This window comes from Calonectris borealis, chromosome 13 (assembly GCF_964195595.1).
Source record: "Calonectris borealis chromosome 13, bCalBor7.hap1.2, whole genome shotgun sequence".
Taxonomy (NCBI): Eukaryota; Metazoa; Chordata; class Aves; order Procellariiformes; family Procellariidae; genus Calonectris; species Calonectris borealis.
The window spans coordinates 11,381,790-11,402,026 of record NC_134324.1 but is presented as its reverse complement, the minus strand read 5'-3'; the positions used below and the strand labels follow the sequence as shown (position 1 = coordinate 11,402,026).

The following is a 20,237-nucleotide window of genomic DNA, read 5'->3' as shown; positions in this document are numbered from 1 at the left end:
CATCTGTCACCTTTACTGCAGAGAGAAAGGTATCATCTTCTCTAGCATTTTCTGCTGACTATTGTCAAGGTACTGGGCTGGACCAACCATCTGCCTGACCCAGCATAGCTACTTGTATGATAATTTATTAGGCAAACATCAATAATAGCATTAAGGGGCTGAATTCCACGAGTAGAAAAAGAACAGAGAATCTAATGCTAATACTCTACAGAATGGCCAGAGAAGGAAGAGTAGGTCAGTATTCTCTCAAGTGAACACAAAAAAAATAAAGCTGATATTGCTGTACTCGTCATTTTCTAATAATGGAACTCCTTCCAAAATACAGAATATACATACTGCTATTCTTTTGGACTTCAGCTAAGCAGTTTCTTTTCAAGTAAGGAAATGCTTATTCTTAGAGAAAAAAAACAAAACCAAAAACCATGAAATTAATCAGCTAAATCATCTTTTAACTTCAAAGGCATCTTGTAGTTTCTGAGACAACCTAGAAAAACCTGTCCTGCCTTCAAAAACCACTGTATATGGGAGATCATCTAACTTACAAGAAAGGACTTTTTTTTTAAATTTAACTAATATTTTTATTAGTGAAAATCTAACAGCAAAACCAAATTTCTGTTGATAAGAAGCAAATTGCAATTATGGTAATTATGGTTGCAACACTAAAAACAGTGACAAAATAACTTAAAAAAACCCCGTGAGCTATTCTCCAGCTTTTTATGATAAACACTTCAGAAATGTTTAAGAGAAGGGATTTTGTTTTGAAAAATTATTTTAACAAGATTTTCAGCTCTAATTACCTGATATTACTGTCCTCCATAACATGAGATGTCTCCCCACCATCTCCTTCATAAGACATCATGCTTTCTTCATTGTCCATGCCCATTCGTGTGTTCTCTTGAAGAACATGAGGTTGTTTAGGTCTCACTGCATTGGGCTCCACATCTGAGTCACTGCCACTCTCACTCAGTTGGATAGCTGTGTAATAAACCAACATTTGGTCACAAATCCACAGTTTTGTTCTGTCAGTTACCCATTGTCTTTGTTCAAAGGCTACAATATTGATTGTAGGAATGAATACAAAGTAATGTCTCCACAAGGTAGCAGAAAGGGTGTCTGGGAGGTGATACCACTTACCGAGTACCCAATTCTGATGTTATTCAAAAGCAATCTCATCACCATCATTACTCAAAAAGGCCTTATTTGCTTGTCTATTCTGAGTAATTCCCCCTCCTTCCCCGCTAATAATTTTCAGAAACCATCGCTAAATACCACTATAAGCTTTTCTGCATGGCAACTTTTTTAGTAAAACAGGGAAACAATATGAAGAACCTCCAGACACCTCTTACAGTTCTTGATAACATTGACCATACTGTTTCATATCAAAATAAACGTTGTGCTTTTACTAAACTGCCCATTCCTGGCTCTGCACACCAAATCATAGTCCCAGTCTTTTCAGAACCATTTGCAGTTTCACTTTATGAAATACAATCGACCAGATCCTGTCTTAACTCTGCTTTCTTTTGTGTCTGTACTTAGAGCACTCCTATTCCACTTTGTTTTCAGTTCCAGTTTTCTCATCTTGCCCTTTGGTCTCTCTTCCTTTTTGACTACTAGACCACCTGGCCTACATATCCCAATTACGCTCTACGCTCTCTACTGCATGTTTTTGTGACGGAAGAAGATTAGCTGGGTTTGTGAACAACCAGTTCCTATTCAACCTTTTATAAAAAAGGACACCTACATGAGAAAGGATTATCTCCCTCTTCATCGCTCCCATCATCATCATCCTCTCCATCTGACATGAGCAAATCTTCATAGAGGACACTGGCCTGGGGCTGCTGGGCTGATCCTTCTTCTTCATCAGCAAGGTCACCATCTGCATCTTCAACTTCCTAAGTTATACAGAACAGGGACAGTGAATATCAAACAACATATAAACTACTGCCATTTCCAGCATATGCCTATTATTTATCACACTGTTCATTCTGAAGTATTCACTTATTTCATAATGCTAACATTTTAAAACTACATTTAAGAGTCTAGCTATTGCTATGAATACTGCTGTCTTTCAGGATGGCAAACACAGCAGCCAATCCTTATACTATGGAGACTTCCATGACAAGTATGCAAGTCAACATGTAGACTGTGGCTGGGATTTCTGCAAATATACTCACTGGGGCTGGAGTCTTAGGTTTCCCATCATCATCCTCATCAAACCCTTCAATATCTACGTCAGAGTCTTCCTCGCCCAGCCTACCTCGCCCCTGGCGCATCTGAATGAGGAACACAAATAGCAATACCATTGAGGATGGCACTACTGGACATAAACCAAAGGGTATGACTGACATCTGGACCACAATGATGGGATTACAGGGGGAAAAGACAAAACGAACTGTATGTATATCACTCTCAGAGCAAGGATCCTTTCTCTTTATTCCAAGGTCAGAGAGCACACAGTATCCACACACTTTAATCCTGATGTGCTCATCCTTAAAAAGGGAATCTCCAGCCTTACAGCACCAGAGTTCTTTGTTTACCTAGATCTTAAAAAGTGCTTATTTTCACAAAATATTTTAAAAGCAGACAGCAGTTTCCAACAAATCTTCTCCTGCCCTTCTCTCTGCCGTTCTTCCCTCAGTCACCATGAGTCCAAGGTAGAGAGGACATGCAGATTCTGTCCCAAAGACTATAAACTGCAAGTCTATAGAAAGCTTGAAGACTTCCAAATCTAAAAGGCATTCTCAAAGCTACAGACAGCCACAATACTAGACGGAACTATTCATATTTAATCTCTGTTTGTCTGGATTGCTCAGAATAGCTCTCACTATTCTTTCTGGTACCACCTTCAGTCTCGTGGCCCTCCTCACCTTCTTCCTCCTCCTGGTCATTTATTTTCATGGTCATATTACTGCATCACCTTCTGCTATTCCCTCTCTTCCACAGTTTTTTTTTTGTTTAATACAGAATGAAGACTAAGAAAAAAATTTTTTTTTTTCTTTTACAACTCTAAGGTATCTACACTGGCAACCAACGTTTCCTAGGTGTTTGTACAGCTTCTAATCATCACTGGATGCAACCATAATAATCTATTTATCATCTTCCAGATCTGTAGAATATACTTCATCATTTTCCTATTCAGAATCAACAAGGGATTGCATATTAGCCCTTTGTAGCATGAGTCACCAGGTTTCTAGTCCCAGTAGTAGTGAAGCAAACAAATATCTGGCTTTAGGCAGTTCTTCTGCAGCTTTTGATTCTCTATTCTTTGTTTTGCAGTGTCTCAATTCCCAGTGCTCTTTAAATCTTTCCTTTTCCCTCAGAGCAGTCAAAATGAAGGAAATTGCATAACTTTTGAAATGGATTCCCTTCTCTGCTTGGGAAACCTGCTGATATTTGTCACCTGTTTCCTACAAAGTAGTTGCCTCCTTTCAGTGATTTGCTTATACAACCCAACTCTCCAACCACATGAAAAAATGGAGGATTCTGACCTGAGTTCCTCGCTTCTCTGGGGTAGTGATGGGAGTGTCCATAGCAGACAAATTGCTCTCATCTTGATAGACTGAAGCATCATGTGACATACTGAGGGAAGTGTTGGTATCATACAAATCAGGTGGCTAAAGTATATGTGGAAACAGGAGACATAACATTCTCAGGCACTGAACTGAGACTAGAACAATATCTTGAGAGGCAAGACTGGGATTTCAGGACTAAATGCAAAATGTATTTTTTGGCACAGTATTTACATTATTAAACACTGTTTAATCAGGATAAGCTATTTTTTCTTAAAGAACAAACATGGTAAAATGCAACAGCTCAGAACCTCAGGTTTGAAGTTTGCCAAATAGCACATTTTAAAATAGAAGTCAGTACTTCTATGCAGTGCAATTCAGAGTGCAAGGCCAAAATCGTAAATGGACTCCAAAAGGATTAGATAGATTTATAGAGAATAGGCCTCTCTGCAGCTCATAAATACATTGGCCCAGATGCAACACCAGTTTAAGGTGCCAATTGCCAGAAGCAGAGCGCCTTCACTGTAAGAAGGATCACTGTATGTTTGCATCCACTTACTTCTGGTCACTGCCAGAGACAGAATACTTGATTACATCAACCTTTGGTTTGACTCAGCATGGTCCTTTTAATTTCCATTTGTACAATGGAAATGGTGTTGCAGCCACAAATGCTGCTATCAGAACTGGAAAAAGTTTATCACATATGAAATAGCAAAGCTTCAACTTTCAATCAATTCTATGTAGATCACTGTCTCAAGAGTCCCTGAAGCTGACAGAAGCAAGAAAAAAGGGGGGTTTGGATAAAGTGTTCTAAAAGCCAATCTGTAGTTTGCATGCCATTTGACCTCTGAAGAGTTAATGAGGAACTACAGATTAGGATTTTGATAAAATGCCATTATAATACACAGTTTATATATCTTGACAATCCTGAAAGCGTTAAGAGCAGCGGCAATACCATTTAAGTTAGGCAAAACAGGCTTCCTAAGAATTTAAACAGGCATGTAAACCACAGACAGCTCTCTACTTGCTGTATTTGCTTTTTTTATCCTGGAGTCCAACTCCTGAAGACACATATGGGGAGATAAATATTAGTCATCACAACTGCATTTGAAATAAAGGGAACTAAAGCCAAGCAACCATCACCAGACCTGCCATCTGCGACAAGTTTGGGAGTGTGGGAAGCAGGAGCGTACCTCCAGCCAAGAAGCAGAGGGAAAGGTGGCGTTCAGATGACAAGTTCAACGGAGAAGCTCAGGAAGCTCTCTCCTTTAGCAAGCACAGAGACAGAGCAGATAACTAACAGGCAGTTTACTGCTCAGGCCTCTTTTCCTCTCTCCTGATCACCAACTTGGAAAAAAAATCAGAACAGGTAATACTGCTCTTGGGAAAGAAACCATCAGATAAAGAGAATAATGACATTTTGTCCCTCATTCTCTGAGGTATGGGGATCATCCTTGATTCCATCTAATCTTCTTTGAAATGTGTCAATAGATAGTTTCAACAACTAATCTGCAAAGACTCCCTTTCAGCCTGACACTTCCCATTGCCAGGAAGGTCTTTTTCCATAATATTCAGTTTCAGTATTCCCACCCCGTTAAATTCAATCATCGTTCCTAGCAAGTTCTTTCTAGCCCCCTAAGATGCTACATTTTGGAGGGTTTTTTTGGTGGGGAGAGATGGATGGAGGGTGTTAAATATTGCCCCCAAATTGTTTGTAACCTGCTATCCTGGCTTCAGCTATATAATCTTTGTATACTTATTGCCTAAACAAATTTTAAACTCATTTTTCTCTTAAAAATAATCTTTATAAGATCTTAAATTGTTCCTGAACTTCAAGCCCCTCTTTTCTGCTCTGACTTTATTAAAATTAAATGCAACTTTCCAGATGTAATCACACCAGACTTGCACAGAATAGAAAAAATATTGGTCTACAATTGAGATGAAAAACTGCAAAGAAAGCTTTGCTCTCTCTTCCTACACTGGGCATACAACATTTGAATTTTGATCATTCAATTATTAGCAGAGAGATCTTTCCCAAGGCTTATGAACTTCAACAGTTTTTCCAAATAAACAAAAGGCACATCTCAGACACTAGGATGACATTCCCTGAATCACTACCTAATTTATCGGGCAAATTCCAAAGACAATTTTATTTTTCAGGAATGAACTTGTTATTCCTGGTGAAAGTTTTTTACTGATGTTTTTAAAAACAACCAAACAGCCCAAGGCAAGAAGAACCATTATTTAAAAAAAAACAAAACAAAAACCAAAAAAAATTCTAGGTAGCTTATAAAACTTTGCCAAACTGTACACACTGAAAAAGCAGTCTGTCATAAAATGTCCGGTATAAATTATGCTTCCAACTTGGTCTATAATACATACAAAATAACCGACACATACAATTGTCTGCTATAAAATAATAATGAAGAGTAAAAAAATGTTATTTCCATTAGAACCAAAATAAAGAAATGTAAAGAATCCCACCAAAAAATGCAGAGGAGTCGTACTTCGCTGACCACAGTACTTCGCTGACCATATTAGGCAGTTTCTTTGCTCATAGCAATAAGCCTCTTCAACAATACCCACACCAAACACCTCTCTGGCTTCTTCTCAGCACTACAGTATTGATGTTTTTTCCTCATGTTCTCCTTACCTTTTCACTGCTTGCCTTCTGAGGGTTTCTAACTGCTACACTTGCACAGTCTTTGAATTTCCAACCAACATTCAGTTGTACCTGACTGTACACAGCTCATCTTGACACGAGTTTTGCAAGTTGCTTGGGAAATTACCTTCGTTGTCTTAGGTATCTCACTTTATGAATTATCGTAACCGCTTCTCATATTTATCCTTAAAAAATAGCTGTTGGCACACCATCCAACAAGATACTCTACTAAAAGACAAACTGCAGGCAGATGGAGAACAGTAAACAAAGAGGCACCCCTAGATCAAACATCCAGGAGATTGAAACTAAAAGAAAGGAAGTGAAAACTTTGCTTGATCACTTGCCTGTGGAGTGTAGGGACCAGGGGTCATAGGATCAAGACTTTCCAGATCTGCATCCTCTAGTGCTGCTTCCTTAGCAGTAGAGATGTCTCTCTCAAGTTGAGTCAGGTGCTCATCATACTAAGAACAAAGCAGCTTGCTAAGGTTGCAGAACAGAAAATTCAAATGTGCAAAAATATTGCAGTAGAGTTGTCCACATACCTCAGCTAAAGTTTGGTAACAGATGTTTACAATCTCTTGGGCTGTTTTTGTGTACTGACTGTCTGGCCCTGTAGAAAGAAACAAATCTCTTTATGCATTCTGACACTTGCTCAGTTCCAGCTGCTGAGACAGAAAGACTGGTTTTGGTTACACAGCTCTCATGGCACAGGTCCCTAAATCCCAACGCCTTCTGATCTAAGGAGAAATATAAAGCAGGGTTCACATTCTAACAAAGCTAACAAAGAGCAACCAGTTTATTCCAGCATTAAAAATATGATTTAGGAGACAGAAAGATTGTACCCTGTCAATCTCAAGAAAATTCCCAGAAACAAATCACTGAAGCGGAAACGTGTACTGAACAAGTAGAAAATCCTCCCCATATGTAACTGCCCCATTCTGCACAAAATGGTAAATAAAGCACCATGTGACAGTGAAAACATCACTGTTCAAGCATCTCTTTTCTCAACAGGAAAGGAAAGCAACAATCAAGCTCAGCATTCACAGCTTCAGGCTTTGACAGCACTACAGAACAGGTGTCCAGATGTATTCATTTAAGTACAGAAGGCAGCTGAAGCCTTATTTTCACCACCTACCATTGTACTTAATGCTGTTGGCAAGGATGAGGTTAACATCATCCAGGAAAGTCTCTCTGTTCTGGTATTTGTGTTTGGAGATATTCTGGAAGAGATTGTCACCCAGTAAGTTATCAAGTTTAAACACCTCTCAAGTGGCTGCTCGGTTCAAGCTACACACCTTGCGGATAGTCTCCAGATCCATTGGATTAGCAATCACCTTGTAATAATCAGGAACAAACTTTTTGTTAACTGGATGATGAAATGGCCAAGACTGAAGGAAAGAACACAGACAAGTTTAGAAAGTTTTATATAGCACTTTTTACAGTTTGAGCTACAAATTTCATAGAGCAAGTCTCCAGAACTGATTAACACTCAAAATATATGGGCAGTATTTATCACAAGGAATCTTGAATCCAATCATTTAGCTTCAGGAGGGACACAGAAAAAAGATCTACCGGTTGGATTTTTAACTAGGCCTGTTGATACCTGTTTGATGGTAGGAACATGTAATACAGAATAATAATCATACAGAGGACTTTTTTATTGAGTATCACTGTTTCCTCCACAACATAACTGCAGTGTCCAGCAACACCACTCACTGCTTGAACAATAAACAAAGAATATAAACCTAGGTCTGATCTCACAACAGGGGCTTTTAACAGTTCATCATGGTGTGATAGCATAGAAAAACTCTAAAATCTGTTTCTAAACATCAGAAATGAGAACTTGGTGACAACAGAGAATGGAACCAACAAAGTTTTAAAGAGGACAGGCAATAAGCTCTCTCTCATTCAGTCTAACCAGTACAGACTCTTGTTCCTTATTCCATTCAGACACAATATACATTATAGATGAGTGACACTGAAGTCCTTATCTGTGCAGTTTTATTTGGTAAACTTAAGGGGTTTTGTTTTAATACCCACAAACTAGTACGACACTGGGTAAACCTGGTCAATTAGAAATCAGCTTGTGCTTTTGTTTGCACCCGAAAACTGTACCTTTGCAGAGTGCTTTGAGATCTACCAAAGCAAGTGCTACAAGCAGCGGGAGAAGAGTATGTTTTACAATGACCATGCTTAATGAAAATCAGTGACTTCATACTAATGGGAGGTTGACACAGGCACTATCCAGGATTGAGAGCAGCAGGAAAAAAACAGGAACCCAGCCTTCACCTCTGGACCTTTGCTCCAGTGAAGGGGGTGAGTGCAGGTGTGGCTGTGCCAGTCAGAAAATCACAGGCCAGCTTCCCAACAAAGCATGCCTTTTTTTTTTGCAGTGCACTGACAACCACAATGTAAATATACAGCCACAGGACTATAATCAGCACATTTTGCACATCACACACACACACACTCTACTCAAGCTACATACATCTGGAACTGCCATCATCTTTTGAGTGACAATGTTATCCAAAATGAAGGAAAAAGCCACTTGATCATCATCATCCAGGAGAGGATTAATTGCTTTTTCTAATCGAGCCAGTTTATCTTCCTTCTGCAATAAAAGTAAGGAACATCAGTGACTGACCCTAGATTAATAACTTAATATCAGGATACTCTGCCCCAAAGAGACTCCCATTCACCTTTTTATGAAGACACTCGTAAATAAGGGGGGACAATAGCCTAGATATAAGCCATACAAGATAAAGTAACTAGAGTAACAAATGACCACCTGTTTTCTGAGAAAGACTCCAATGTGAACTATTTAAAATAGTAAAAATTCAAATACACCCCGGGGTGGGGGGAATTCCCTTATTCTTCTACTCTCCTTAAAGCCCTGTGTTTTGTCTACTCATGTCCTCTATCCTCAAATGCCTCAACCACCCCTGACCATCCCTCCCTCTCCACTCTGATCACAACTCATTCACAAGACTTGCCTCTTTTAGCTTTTCATCACACAGGTCCAGCATGGACTGAGATATCTGTGTCAGTGAGTGCTTTGGCCCTGCAAACACACAGCAAGTACAGTGAGATACTCCAGCCTGATTAAAAAGGCCAATTATGTCACAATGTGAATTAATCTTTATTCCTAAAGCATCACTGATTATATTTCTAGCACAGTTGGGAGTATATCCTCAAGTATATTCTCAATAAACACAATTACTGAAGTTTAGTATGGATTTTATATGAGAAAAGGTTATTTGTAGCAAATGTTCACGCTTCTGGAATACATTCTGTTAAGGTTTGGAAAACCTGCTATGGGAAAGCATGTGCCTGTGGAAGTCTGGCCTCTAAGCCCTCCACCTTTGCCAAACTTCCAGAGTATAAGTCATGAAATTTCTGTTTCCTTCACTAAATCCAGTCAGTGAAGCAGAACTGCTAAGGAAGGCAAGAGGGACATTTAAGGAATATTCAGAAAACCACAGCTTTAAATAATTTCACGATTCCTCAGACATGGAAAAAAGTATTTGCAACAGAACTATGAAAAAAATCTCATTTATTAGGCTAAAACAGGGACTTAGCTGTCAAAATAATAAAGGAAGCAGTAAAGGCACAAACCCAGTGCTGTCAGTGTCACCCCAAATGCTGCACAGCCCAGACAGACTCAATACAGCTGGGAGTTTTTTGTATCTGTCGAATGAATACTTTTTGGACAAAGACCTTTCTATCGGTGGGCAGAATTCAGCTGACCTATAGTTGCTCAGTGAATCAGTACTTTTCCCCAGCAGATACATGCTCTACTGCAGAATCTACACTTTTTGGTTTTTTAAACTAGCTTTCTGTCCTTCCCAAACGAGGAAAAATTTATTGCAACTGAGAACCAAAATATGCAAAATCATTACAGTAAACTCTACTCGAAGCTGCATGTTCCAAGGCAATGGCTTCAAAAGATGCAAACTATTCCTATTTGTATTGAAAGATTCATTTACTAAAGCATAATATTGAGAAAGTAAGTTCACGAGTATCTCCCCACTGATCCATGTCTGAAAGCAAAAAGGAAGGACTATTCATAATGTAGTCTACTGAAAACAGTATTTTGCTTAGCTTCACCCTATATGAAGGGGATATGCAGGACTTTGCTTCAGTGCAGTTTGACTTAATACATGCACCAGTGTCTTCAGTTATTGATAGGTCCATAATTGAACTTCAGTTACTACATCAGAGTCATCATTTAGTTGTTAAATGCTAGGGTCCACTTCTTTCTTATTTATGAATTAGCTCATTAACATTAATATATTCTTTCAGGTATATCTGGAGAAACATATGTTTATTGTTGCCATCTGACAGTGAATTTATTCTGCTTTTCTGTTGCTTTTGTTATTTCTAAAAGTAAAAGATCCACACCTCATACACGTACAACGTATTAGCAGAAATACAGTTTCCCTGCGTTGTTAATAGCCTACCATTGTATGTCGCACTGTTCTTAACAATTAGTTCCAGATGTTCTCTGAACTCTTCTCGGGATGGGTACTGCCGCTTACGAACATTTTCACGCAGGGTCTGTAAATCCATGGGCCGAGTAATAATCTTATAATAATCTTTGACAACTTTTGGATTTACAGGTGTATGAAAGGGGTATGTCTGAGTATGAAAAGAAAAAAATGAATGCTTATTAACACAGTACTAGCACAGCTAATCTCAGCTTAATCTCCACAGTTGAATAGGCACTAATGTATAAAACCTTTACACAATCAGTTTCTTAACTGCACCAGGGAAAATATGATAAGCTCAGCCCACAGTGACTATCACTTTTCTTCTACAAAATGTTCTTTAATACCATTATAAGAAGAAAAATCTCACAAAGAATTCTCAGATGGTATTTTTGGTTATGCAACACGAAAGTCAAGAAATTGAACTTTAAATTATCATTTCAACTCAAATCTTCTATTTAATCTTTTGATTTTGCAAGTTTCTGGTAAAATCTGGCAATAAACAGTGAAGTACACAATTTTGCCCAGTGCCACATATATAGAAGTATTCCATATTGCTACATCAAGTGTTATGCATCTTTTTCTGGTTTTGCTGGGGAAAAAAAAAAATCACATCCCAGGCTTTGAATATATATCCATACAGAACTATTCAACGTTATTTTATGATACGGGGATTTTCATTTCAAAAAGATTCTGAGATGAGATAACTTATGAAATAATGCACACCAACTGTGTGCAGGGCAGGGGGGAAAGGGGTGGCACACCACTCATCTGAGAAAAGCCTAGCCTAATTTTGGTGTCTACAACACATAACCTACTTCAACCATATTGCTTAAGACACAGGTTTTTGGTCTCATAGCTTAAACTTACATTAGGAAGATCCCTTATGTCATTGATGATGCCCTCCAAGATGGATGACAGCGTCACCATGGGATCTGTTCGCCGTCGGTGGATAGATTTATGAGGACGCTAAAGAAATCAGAGGCAGAAAAATTAAGGCACTTCCAAGATGCCAAATATTTACCCACAGAAATCCTAGGCAATTTAGTTTATTAATTTATTGGGCAGGTATCTGTGTTGCATGTGGAAAATGCACAGGAGTAGTAAAGAAATTGGACAGTTGGTACAAACAGAAATAGAGATGCTGCAATCAGCTCACTAACACCTTCACTCACATTCAGATAATCACAGTGAACAGTTGTCCCTACTCGCCGCTTCTTCTTTGGAGGAAGCTGCTGTTTAGGAAACTTCAGGACCAGTGATTTCCTGCGAACTTCATCCGCACTAAGTAAAAACAAAAAAGCGTAATACTTTCTCCAGCCCTCTTGTGGATCAAGACCATTTGTCCCCCATTATTGGCTCTGGTCCCATCTGCCATAATACCAAATACACAATCGAAATACTGTAGTAATTGTCTATGTAGAGCCCTGTCACTTTATTCCTATGATTAATATATATATGAGTATTCTGGACTAAGCTCTAAATTGTTTTTTCTTACTACCCATCAGTATCTCTGCTTCTTCCCTTACCTCTCAATTAGTTGTTTTCCCAGGACAATTTTTGTTCCTTCTACTTTGATGAGCTCTTCATTGTCATTGTGAATGACTGTTTTTTCCAGCTCTTCCTCCTGCTCCTCTGTCATTGCAACAGGATTAGAAGGTGGGGCATTTGTTTGGTAGTAAAGAGGACAGAACTTATTAGTCCTCATGTGGCCAATTGCACCACATGCTCCACATTTTAGCTACAAAAATATAAGATGACAGATCAGAATTCATACATAGGCTCCTAGTTTATAGGCAAAGTATCATTAAAACCCCCTAGTCAGATCTTAGTACATCACTAGAACAGAGAACCTCTCCAATACCCAAGACCCATTAGCACGCTTTACGTATGAATATGCTTACTTTCAAGTCTGGACGCTCTTTCATTTTTTTGGGCTTCTTTTCTGGAGGGCCCTTGAGTTTCTCTTTTTCTTGGTTCCGTTTTAACCGCCGTAATTGTTCCTGGATCCTGCGCCGCTCCTTCCGCATTTCCTCACGGTGCTGTTCGTCAAATAAAGCAAACTTTCGTCTTGGGGGGGGGAGGAACCAAAACAAAACATGAAAGTTTTTCATTTGAGTTGATGATTTACCAGGTACTCTTCTGCCAGGTCAATCACTGGACAAAATTCATAATACCCTTCAAATGGACAGCCATTAAATCTCTCTCTCTCTACACAGTGACAGTGCTGGGCTTCTACACTCAATTCTACATTTCTTCATACTGCCAATAGAATGAAATCGTCTACAGGTAAAGTTAAAAAGAAAGAAAAAGAAAAAATCATATAGGTCTTACATGAACTCTTCATCCTTGGTAGTCCGTATTCGGCAGTAGGCATCAATAACAGCAGGCTTCCGAACTGTCTCGCACCTCACATATTCTTTCCCATCCTCATCTCTAAACGTGCGATAGATTTTGAGGCGGCGGCCAGTGGCAGAGGAATTAAGGCTGGTTACAGAGGCAGTGTCATCATCTTTGTGAGAGTTTGCTGAGGCTCCTGAAGCTGACGCTACAAGACAGTGTTTTATTTAATTTCTTTAACACTGCAGAAACATCATTGTTTAAATACAGCAGATACTCCCTTACTAAATTATTCCAGTAATGATTTAATTAGTGATTTATTCCCAGTCTGGGTTTCCAACAGCAACAATAATGTTGACCCAGATGCAGCAGAGCTCAACTTTGCTCATATACATGCAACAAGTAGCAGTGGTCATGAGCACCGTCATACAGACAGTAGTTCATTCACTGGTCAAACACTTTTTCCTGCCAGTTAGGGACGTGTTAAGTTCTCTGTTGGAATGCACTTAAAATGAACACATCTCCAGGCGATCCAAATCTGGCAGCTGCCCAATTACCTCCCAAACACACTGCTACAGCACACAGTATAACAGACACTGCTATCAGCCTACATATTGTGCCTATTTCACATACATAGCTGTGTTTACACACAAGATCCAATTAGAGTACCATAAGCTGGTTGCAGGAACTATTTGTGAAATAGTTCTTGAGAAAACTATTCAAAAACAATTCCCCTCTCCCTCAAAAAAAGGGAAACTTAAGCAGCAAGCAGCAGTGAATATCTAAAGAAATACCAAAGTAAGTTTATAGTCCAAAATAAGCAAATCTATGGGGCAAAGAAAACACTTTAAATGCATTTTCAGCCACTAACTGCTCAGGAAAAGGAAGAAGCCCCAGAGAAGCATGTCTATACATTCTCCCTGTAAGGAATCCACACTCTCCTCTGAGAGGCCAGATCAGCACACTTTGCAGCCTGACACAAAGTTCTGCATCCTTTCCCAGGCACATTCTGGTGGTTGCAGTTACTTACACAGCCCCTTTTTGTCTCTCCTGTCCTTTCTGCCCCTCTCTTTGTCATTGCCACTGTCTTCTCCCAGAAGCATCCTTTGCAATTCCTTTCGTTCCTGCTCTTCTCTTTCCCGAGAGAGCTGAGAACTAGTTTTCTTGTTCTGTAACATATTCTCAATATTCTTTCCCATCTCTTCAAAGTCACTGTCTTCAGCTGAGCTGCTATCTGTGTCTGTTGACAGGATCTCAGTGGATTCCAGAACCCTGAAACAGGAGGCACCTTGAAAGTCAGTTAGTCCCCTCCCTCAAAAAAAAGCCTGTTACCTTCCCAGAAATACAAAGGTAAAAATGACAAAAAGGTTTGAAAATTGACGTTGCAAATCATTACTACAAGAATAGGCATAATATATTCCCTTCTCAGTCCTCCTGTAACCTCCATGTTCAAAAGATCAATTGTTCCAAGCCAATCTTCTCCAACAAGTCGATCTCTTCATCATCAACAGTACTATATTCCCTCCCCACTCTCAGGTCTTGGGCCAGAACAAGAAATAATGCATGAATTCTTCTGGTAGTTCTAAAGAATAGGACACAGAACTGGTAGCTGCTACCCAAGAGAGAGATGGCAAACTGCTGCTAACCAAAAAAAAAAAAAAAAAGAAAAAGAAAGAAAGAAACGAAGGAAATAGGGTGGTGAACTACTGATCTGTGGAACAGTGGAACATCTCCTGACATTATACATGGCAGACTATGCAACCCATTCTACCTTTCCAAAAGGTCTATGACAGCAAGACACTAAGGCTAACCCATAAGTTTCTATTAACAGCCAAAGCCCTCTTTCTCAGTGCTGTATTTCGTGGGTCCAACCAGTTGAATCAACATCTATACCACTACATATCAGTGAGCCCCAGGCATACATAGTTCTGGAATTTTAAGGTGGGGACAGGGTGGGGTTCAAGGCTGTAAACATCAGATAAGAACTTACTTATTTTGTAAATCAAAGATGCGCTGACACTCTTCTTTGTATCTCTCCTGATGTTCCGCTACAGAAAACCGAGACCCACGTGCAAATTTGCTCATAGGACCTTCCCCTGAACGAGCCTGCTCTGTAGACATCGTACGTACCACATCAATCACTTCCCACCGAGACAGCTTCTTTATCTGGAAAGAGGAAGACAGACTAAAAATGGCTTTAGAGACATACAACTGAAGTAACTGACTGTGGATTTCAAGTCCTTTCCACACAAAGTCGGAACAGAAACGTGTAAGTCCCTTCCACCATCACCTGCTGAATCCATTAGTGAAGAGAACTCTATAACCTCCTCCAGGTTCATGCTCACCTCCTCTTCAGGCACTCCAAATTTACGCAGAAGCTGTTTGGCATTTTTGAGAGAAAGTCGGCGCAGATCAGCATCTGTCCCAGTCACTGTCTTTTTCACTGGCTGAGGTTCTTTATCGTCCTGTTCAGAGGAAGATGCAGCCTATTAATGTCATCACATAATAGTCTTTCCTAGGCTTATCTTCTAGTATTTTCTCTTCCTGATGCCGTATATTTACTCCATTTCTCCCACATGACTTTCCAGTTATTGCTCCTTGTCCAACCCAATCTTGGGAACTATACCTTCTGCTGAGTTGGTTTGTTTGGAATCTTCACATAAGAAAATCCTTCACCACAACCGGTAGGATCTGCTACACCAGTCACTTCTAGGAGGCACTTGCCCTTCATAGCAGCAATGAAGGCTCGTGTGGTGTTCCATGGAGCTGTGCGCACCTGCCAACAAGAAGAGAAACATGCCCTCACAATCCTGCTACCATTGAGGAGAATTCCAAGCTTTTTATTTTGAATTCTTCCAATCATACTGAGAACTTTTCAATTGACATAATGAGGGTGAATTCCACTTATTGATCCTTCAGCTGCCCTGATAAAACCTCTATGAAGAACCAAAGTGCTAGATAACTCACAAAAGGCATTTAAGGCAAAAAGCCTAGTCCTGAAAGGACCTGGCAAGAACGATCCCCAAACACAGGTATAAGCTTGGCAGTAGAGTTCCCAGGAAAGTCGCAAGAACATTTGATCTACTGAGCCTTACTTTAAATATGTCCTTTATATTTAAGGACCTTGTTTTTCTCCTGCCATGCAGATTTATATATTGGCATGCATGCTCATGCATCACTCTGACAGTACCTCATCATCAATCTTCATTTGGAAATCCTCTTCATTCTCCTCTTCTGGAGCAAAGAAGGATTTCTCCCCGTAACCCGCATCCTGAAGAGAAATATTAGGAAAAAAATGAGAACCTAAAGTCTTAAAAAGGTTAATGGAGAACTAGAAGCATATTATGAATCTCCCGTGGAGACCTGTCATGCTGAACAAGCACACTTCCACAGACAGTTTTTTGCAAGATTCACTGTGACCCACAGTATCACAGACGTCAAACTGTCCAGTATTTTGACAAACTCCATAACTAAATACTGCACTCGACTTCAAAAAAATAACCAGTCTCTCTCACAGCCACATACTGGTTACTTTCTGCTGTAGAGCTCCAGGTAGAAACATAAACCCTTTCTCATACCTTCCCTTTACCTTTGAGCTAACTCAGTATCTAAATAATAGGCGGTAAGAATATAATGTCTCTCTCTTTAAGAACTTAACTCCCTTTTTACACAGCAGAAAACTTAGCAAGTTGCCCAGTAGTCAGGGGCCTAATTTGCCTACTTTATATCAAAATTAGCTTTAGGCAGAAGGTGTTACCTAGCCTCACCCTTCACAGAACTACTTGTCAGTAACTTGCCTTATAGCCTACAAGGAGCATTTACCTTCAGTCGCTGCTCAGCCGCAATCATGCTGTAATAAGCACAGCACTGTTCTGGGGATACCATTGCTCTGATCTCTTCCTCTGTTGGCAATCTGAAATCTGGCTTTAAAACCCACCAATTTGAGTCCATCCCTGAAAAATGCACAGATCAAACATCGAGCAGTTTCCCACAAATATTGGATGCCATCATAATCCTAACTGTTTTTCAAGATTTGGTATCTGCTGCAATGCTGGCAAAAGGAGCAAGTATGACAAATCTGTGACACCTGGATCACTAAAAGTGATAGGTTTTTTCGTTCTGCATTTGTCTAAATCAACGCCCCCTAACTCAGTGCCTGTTACATCAGCAAACTCTTACAAATTTATGCTCATTCAATGTAGAAACGACATGCCAAGAGCATTTAATCCACCTTTCACTTCCTCACCTCAAACTACTTTTCCCCATGGCTAGCCTAAAAATCTTTGTATTACCACTTGTTTATCGTTCTGCATGTACAAAAATCAGAACTCAGGCTCTCAGAGCACTATTAGACTCAGGAAGATGGGACAAGCTTCTACTGGCATGTATTTGCTTGCAAAATACAACACAGCCATACACAGAGGGAAGGGAACATGTATGTGTTGGTGTCATACATTGTTACTTTATGAGTAAATCATTGCCCAAAGGGTTATAAAAAAGAAGTCCAAACTGTAGTAATTTCCCACTATCAAGCACACTTGTGCCAAAAGAAAGTGCACATTTATAAAAATTAGAAGAAAAAATCTATCAGATTACATTTTAGTTCTTCAAATAGATGTTTTCAAAAATGGTTTATCAGGAGAAGTTGGTTCCTCCTGCTCTGTTTGGAACTCCAAGAGCAACAAAGAATGGCTGACTGCCACATAAAATCTTTAAATACCTGTGCGTTTGAAATCAGCACAAAGCTTTAGCCGCTTTCTGATGCTACTCTCCGAGTGAGAGGGAAAGGCCTTCTTGATATCCTCCATGCGAATTCTCCGAGGACGATCTCTGCTTTTCCAGAAGAGGCGATAAATAAAAACCTACAAAACAAGACCCATTTGTGATGTCCGAAGAAAGAATACAGCAAACCTGCAAAGGCAGTATAGACAATGCTGTTTCTAGTGACTACTTCAGACTTCCCACTTAAACCCCATTGTTTTTTATAAATTTACTTAGTAAAGTTTTCCAAGCCACATGTCTGCTTCAGGTTCAGCTATTTTTGAGAATGAGATGTGGAAAAAATATTTGTCTTGAAATTTTGTATTATCACATTAGAAATGTTCATTTTTATTTACAGAAACTTGAACTCCGGGAACGGCAGGGATTTTCCTGCTCTGCAAATACCTTTTGAGTTATAATTTTGAATTAAACTGACAGTAAATTACTAGAAATTTTCTCCAAAATCTAAATTTGGGGATATTTATTTGAATGGTCACTGACAGTCCCAAAGCTTAACTGCCTCAAGATCTAGGAAATCAACAAAGACCTATGAAGCAACTCTAATTCTGTGCTATGTAATAGGACTGTGATAGGATCCCTTAATTGCCTCTTAGTAAAACCCATGTAACTGTCATTTTAAACAGCATAATCACTTCAAAGTTCATTGTAATTTCTTCAGTTTTCTACACTTTTATACAATCTTATATAACCTTTTATTTTGGCTAATAAAAAGCTTCTATCATATACTTATCTGATAGGATGCAAGTAAACAGAAGAAGCATGCTATAAATCGTTGGTTAAATGACAACCAAAGTGGTCTGTATGGTTAACATCCAACTCTTGTAGTGCTCTCACCTCACCACAAAAAAAAAAAAACCAAACCAAAACCCAAACCCAAAAAAAGGGAGCCATAGCAGGGCAATCAAGGCTGTCCACATGAGGCCCGTGCCTACGCCATGGGCTTTCTCCAAAGAACCCTCAGATCCCCAAACTGTCTCTTATCACATACCTGCAGAAAATCTCTGATATGGGTGTTAGCTCGTTTAGAGTTGGGACCAGGTACTTCATAAAGTGGGCACTCCTGACCAACTACAAAAATATCCACTAATTCTCGAACATAATAGCCTTGTCGTGTCCGGATAATGAGGAAATCCGTTTCAGGCATCTTATGTAAATAGATAGGGGCCCGGAAAAGGTTGTTTTCAAATGCCTAATAAGAGAAACAAATAAAAGTTTGAAAGTCAGGCTTTGATCAAATTTTCTGTAACTCAATCTACAAAAAAGATCTTAAAAAAAAGAAAAAAAACCACTAGTCATATAAATGATGGTGTACCATTGAAATCACAATATATGTAGATGTGCAATCAGAACATTCCTTGCTTATGCAAAGAATAACCAAGGATGAAGCACAAAAGCATAAGAAAATCTAGAACAAATGCAGAAAGAGTTTGAAGGGCTCTTTGGACTGACCTTTAAGGAGGTACTTTAAAAAGGGACAGAAAGAACACATATGCAGAAGAACACTATAACTATAACCACAGAAACCAGCCCAGGACACACACACAGTCTGGGAATGGGAGAAGGCAACAGAAGCAGGGACTGAAGACTTTGCTCAGGAAAGGAGGTTGTAAGAACCTAACCAGAAAAGCAGAGAGCAGCAGAGTTCAGCACTTAACGGTAAGAAAGTTTAAACTAAAGGAGGCACTAGACTGAGTGGAACTGGAAAGACCATCCTCTTCTGTAAAGGGTTTTCTGCACCCGTAGGGCTTCCACAAGCCTTACCCACTGCTACTTTCCCACACTACCCTCATCCACATTGCAAAGCTTTCCGTAAGATGGCCCTGTCCTCACTTCAAGGTTTCCAGAAGTCCTGTTTTATCCATGATGAAGTCCTCTTAGGCTTGAACAATTAGTTCTGTGATGAATCTGTACTATCAACCATCACCTTACTTTTTTGCTGTGGTACAGCGTGGACAGAATTATTGCTGCAGCAAGACCAGTGAGCATTAACTGAAATCGATTTATTTTCACATTTATGGTGGATTTTGTAACCAGGTGGTCCTTACAACATTCTTAATTCCTCTCCCCATCTCAACTGTATGTATTTCAACAACAGAGAAACGCTCATAAAAGCCAAAGTCTACACAACTGACTAGTAACTGGCATCCAGCAGACAAGTAGCAGTGCCATTCTTAGAAAGTACACATAAGGTTTTGCTCACACATCCTGGACCATGATAAATTAATTTCTATCCCCTCCAACACCTATTTACTGAGCTCCCCAACATTCAAGCAACTTTGGCCTTCCTCTCAGTCCTCTCCAACAGTATTTCTAATGCTGTTACAAAGCAAAGCAGCAAGGATTCACTTCCTGCAATTCCCATCATTCCCACAACAATTTTAAAAAACATAGAACAGAGAGATATTTTAAAAAAAGAAAAGCCAAGAACTGAATTATTATCAGTAAACAAAGAGACTT

General features: G+C 39.4%; 1 protein-coding gene across 17 annotated transcripts in view; it reads right to left on the bottom strand.

The window, feature by feature from the left end:
* Nucleotides 1–20,237, bottom strand: part of TAF1 (TATA-box binding protein associated factor 1) — a 47,605-nt gene that overhangs the window by 1,048 nt on the left and 26,320 nt on the right. For 12 of the 17 annotated variants that reach the window (XM_075162162.1, XM_075162167.1, XM_075162164.1 and 9 more), the window contains 24 exons: nt 18,769–18,969; nt 17,719–17,860; nt 16,821–16,951; nt 16,189–16,269; nt 15,625–15,774; nt 15,344–15,463; nt 14,989–15,164; nt 14,029–14,270; nt 12,993–13,206; nt 12,563–12,728; nt 12,188–12,399; nt 11,834–11,942; nt 11,529–11,627; nt 10,632–10,809; nt 9,165–9,232; nt 8,660–8,782; nt 7,467–7,559; nt 7,307–7,391; nt 6,714–6,781; nt 6,516–6,632; nt 3,489–3,614; nt 2,175–2,273; nt 1,742–1,892; nt 798–975 (listed from right to left, as the gene is read on the bottom strand). In XM_075162162.1, coding sequence (XP_075018263.1) covers nt 798–975; nt 1,742–1,892; nt 2,175–2,273; nt 3,489–3,614; nt 6,516–6,632; nt 6,714–6,781; nt 7,307–7,391; nt 7,467–7,559; nt 8,660–8,782; nt 9,165–9,232; nt 10,632–10,809; nt 11,529–11,627; nt 11,834–11,942; nt 12,188–12,399; nt 12,563–12,728; nt 12,993–13,206; nt 14,029–14,270; nt 14,989–15,164; nt 15,344–15,463; nt 15,625–15,774; nt 16,189–16,269; nt 16,821–16,951; nt 17,719–17,860; nt 18,769–18,969 — 3,329 coding nt within the window. Of the gene's footprint in view, nt 1–797; nt 976–1,741; nt 1,893–2,174; nt 2,274–3,488; nt 3,615–6,511; nt 6,633–6,713; nt 6,782–7,306; nt 7,392–7,466; nt 7,560–8,659; nt 8,783–9,164; nt 9,233–10,631; nt 10,810–11,528; nt 11,628–11,833; nt 11,943–12,187; nt 12,400–12,562; nt 12,729–12,992; nt 13,207–14,028; nt 14,271–14,988; nt 15,165–15,343; nt 15,464–15,624; nt 15,775–16,188; nt 16,270–16,820; nt 16,952–17,718; nt 17,861–18,768; nt 18,970–20,237 lie in introns of all 17 variants that reach the window. The other 5 variants (XM_075162165.1, XM_075162181.1, XM_075162166.1 and 2 more) reach the window with 3 other exon arrangements.